At 47.2% G+C, this 2,218-nt stretch overlaps 1 protein-coding gene across 1 annotated transcript in view; it reads left to right on the top strand.

Annotated features, from left to right (window-relative positions):
* Positions 1-659: 659 nt before the first annotated feature.
* sfrp2 (secreted frizzled-related protein 2) overlaps positions 660-2,218 on the top strand; it is an 8,011-nt gene continuing 6,452 nt past the window's right edge. Inside the window, exons 1-2 of the mRNA XM_015041967.1 lie at positions 660-1,427; positions 1,639-1,719. Of these exons, the coding sequence (XP_014897453.1) occupies positions 926-1,427; positions 1,639-1,719 (583 nt within the window). The 5' untranslated portion in view covers positions 660-925. The remainder of the gene's footprint in view (positions 1,428-1,638; positions 1,720-2,218) is intronic.

Here is a 2,218-nt window from a genome sequence, read left to right as displayed (position 1 = left end):
TGCAGGAGAAAAATTGTTTCTTTCAGGGTAGAAGTGATTTCTGCACGTAATTATTCTGCAGCCAGCAGGCGTCTGAACACATACCAAAAAAATTATCTTTATGGAAACGCAACATATACAGTGCAACAATCCGCAAGAGGCAAGTAGGAAGATTCAGGTGAGCTGACCCTTTCTGGAAGGAATTCCACATGTCCGATGTTAAAACATCTGAAGCCTGAGAGGAAACGCTGCGGTGTAACGCAGTTCAAGGGGGTCTCAGAGGGGATAGGAGCCAGAGCTTAAGTGCCAGAGGTGAGAGGCAGATTGGGTTACACCCCTGGGTGTGCTGAGTGGAGGTCTGCTTCTCACACCAGGGCAAGCTATATTTCACCATGTGTTATGAACCTGCAGACCTGCCCATAGGACTTCACCGCTGCTAATGATGGAAAATTAACGCTCCACTGAACTGAGCTAAATGCCCCCTCTGACATTCCCAAATTATTTACAGCAAAGACCAACAAGCCAAAGGATCACTCAGGGTGTATTTCTGCTGATTGGGGTGTAATAAGGAAAACCAGTCAGACAGATTTTGTTATGATTCCAAGAGGCGGGAGGCTGGAAATGAGAGGGAAACTGTCAAGAAAACGGCTGGTGATAAAACACTGAGGCACAATTAGACGTCATTACGTCTCACCAGAGCCAGAGGAGAGCTGCAGCTCGGCCTTTTCTTGCCTGAGAAGACAAATCTGTCTGCAGAGTTCGCTTGACATCAGGAAACCAGTTTTGTTGAGGAGAAAAGGGGCCTTTGGAGCACAGACTCCTCCCAGACATGTCTGGAAGAAAAGCTCCAGTGAGCAGCAGGAGTTGGTCACTGACAGACGCTCCATCCACACAGCAGCCTGCAGCCCTGAGGAACGCCTGAACAATCCTACACCAGAGACACAAAATGAGAGCCTTTATTTCAGTTGTGGCCGTTTTGTGTGGGGTGGCAATAACCTCCACGGGCGCCATCCACGGACTGTACAACTTCGGCCAGGCCGATTTATTCCAGAAAAAGAACAGCTGCAAGCAAATCCCTGAAAACCTCCTGCTTTGCAATGACATAGAATACACGGAGATGCGCCTCCCGAACCTGCTGGGACACGAAACCATGAATGAGGTCCTGCAGCAAGCTTCGTCCTGGACGCCCCTGGTGCAGAAGCAGTGTCACCCCGACACGAGGAAGTTCCTCTGCTCGCTTTTCGCTCCCGTCTGCCTCGACGACCTGGATGAGCCCATACAGCCCTGCAGGTCGCTGTGCGAGAGCGTCAGGCACGGATGCGGGCCCGTCATGCTCGCGTTCGGGTACCCGTGGCCGGAGATGCTGGACTGCAACCGCTTCCCGCCCGACAACGACCTGTGCATACCCCCTGCAAGCATTGAGAACGTCGTGCCTGTCACCAGAGAGGGTAGAGATCTGCAAAACTCTTATTTGAAGCGTTTGTGACCAATGCAATGTCTTGTGCGTAAACGTGCATTTTATACGCACGCACTAAAATGTTTGCATCTCAGACTGCATCTAATCTCCATTCCATTGTTATAAATATAAGTGCATGGGTAACATTTTGTGTTAATTTATGAGAAACTGAGCAGTGTTCATCGTTTTCAATTGTCTCTCAGTGCCCAGGGTGTGCGATGCTTGCAAAGAAACGGAAGAAAATGGCAACGAAATCGTTGACAGCCTGTGTAAGAATGATTTTGGTAAGTGCTCCGCCTTTACTAGTCCCGAGGGTGAACTGCAGAGGCCCCAAGAGGTCATCAGAGGTGGTTCCAAGAAATTCAAGGCAGAATTAGAGTAATCTAAACCGCCGAATGTGAGTCACTTACGGGAAACTCTTCAATGATGTACATTTGCCCCAGATGTCTCATGCACTTTTTATGGGGTTTAAGTTTCTCAGCTGGCTTTACGTCTTGGTGTTTTGAAGAGAGAGCTGGTCTTCCATCACATACAACAAGGGAAACGGTCAAAATTATACTTAATATGGAAAAGAAGTGTTTTAAATCAAACGGTTTTCCCACAAGCACTCCCTTTGTGAAATAGGATCCTGGCTTTGGACTCTTGGTAACTTTTTTTTTCTGTATTTCTGATTAGAGCACAAACCTGATTATACATCAAAGTTACTTTGTGGTGTTAAATTCATCAGCTTGCTTTGAAGAGATGTTCCAGTCTGTTTTTTTTTTTTTTTTTTTTTTTTTTTTT

This window comes from Poecilia latipinna, unplaced genomic scaffold, assembly GCF_001443285.1.
Source record: "Poecilia latipinna isolate Pla-1442-1.1 unplaced genomic scaffold, P_latipinna-1.0 Scaffold574, whole genome shotgun sequence".
NCBI lineage: Eukaryota > Metazoa > Chordata > Actinopteri > Cyprinodontiformes > Poeciliidae > Poecilia > Poecilia latipinna.
The sequence above is the reverse complement of the archived record's forward strand: the minus strand, read 5'-3'. Positions and strand labels throughout refer to the sequence as shown.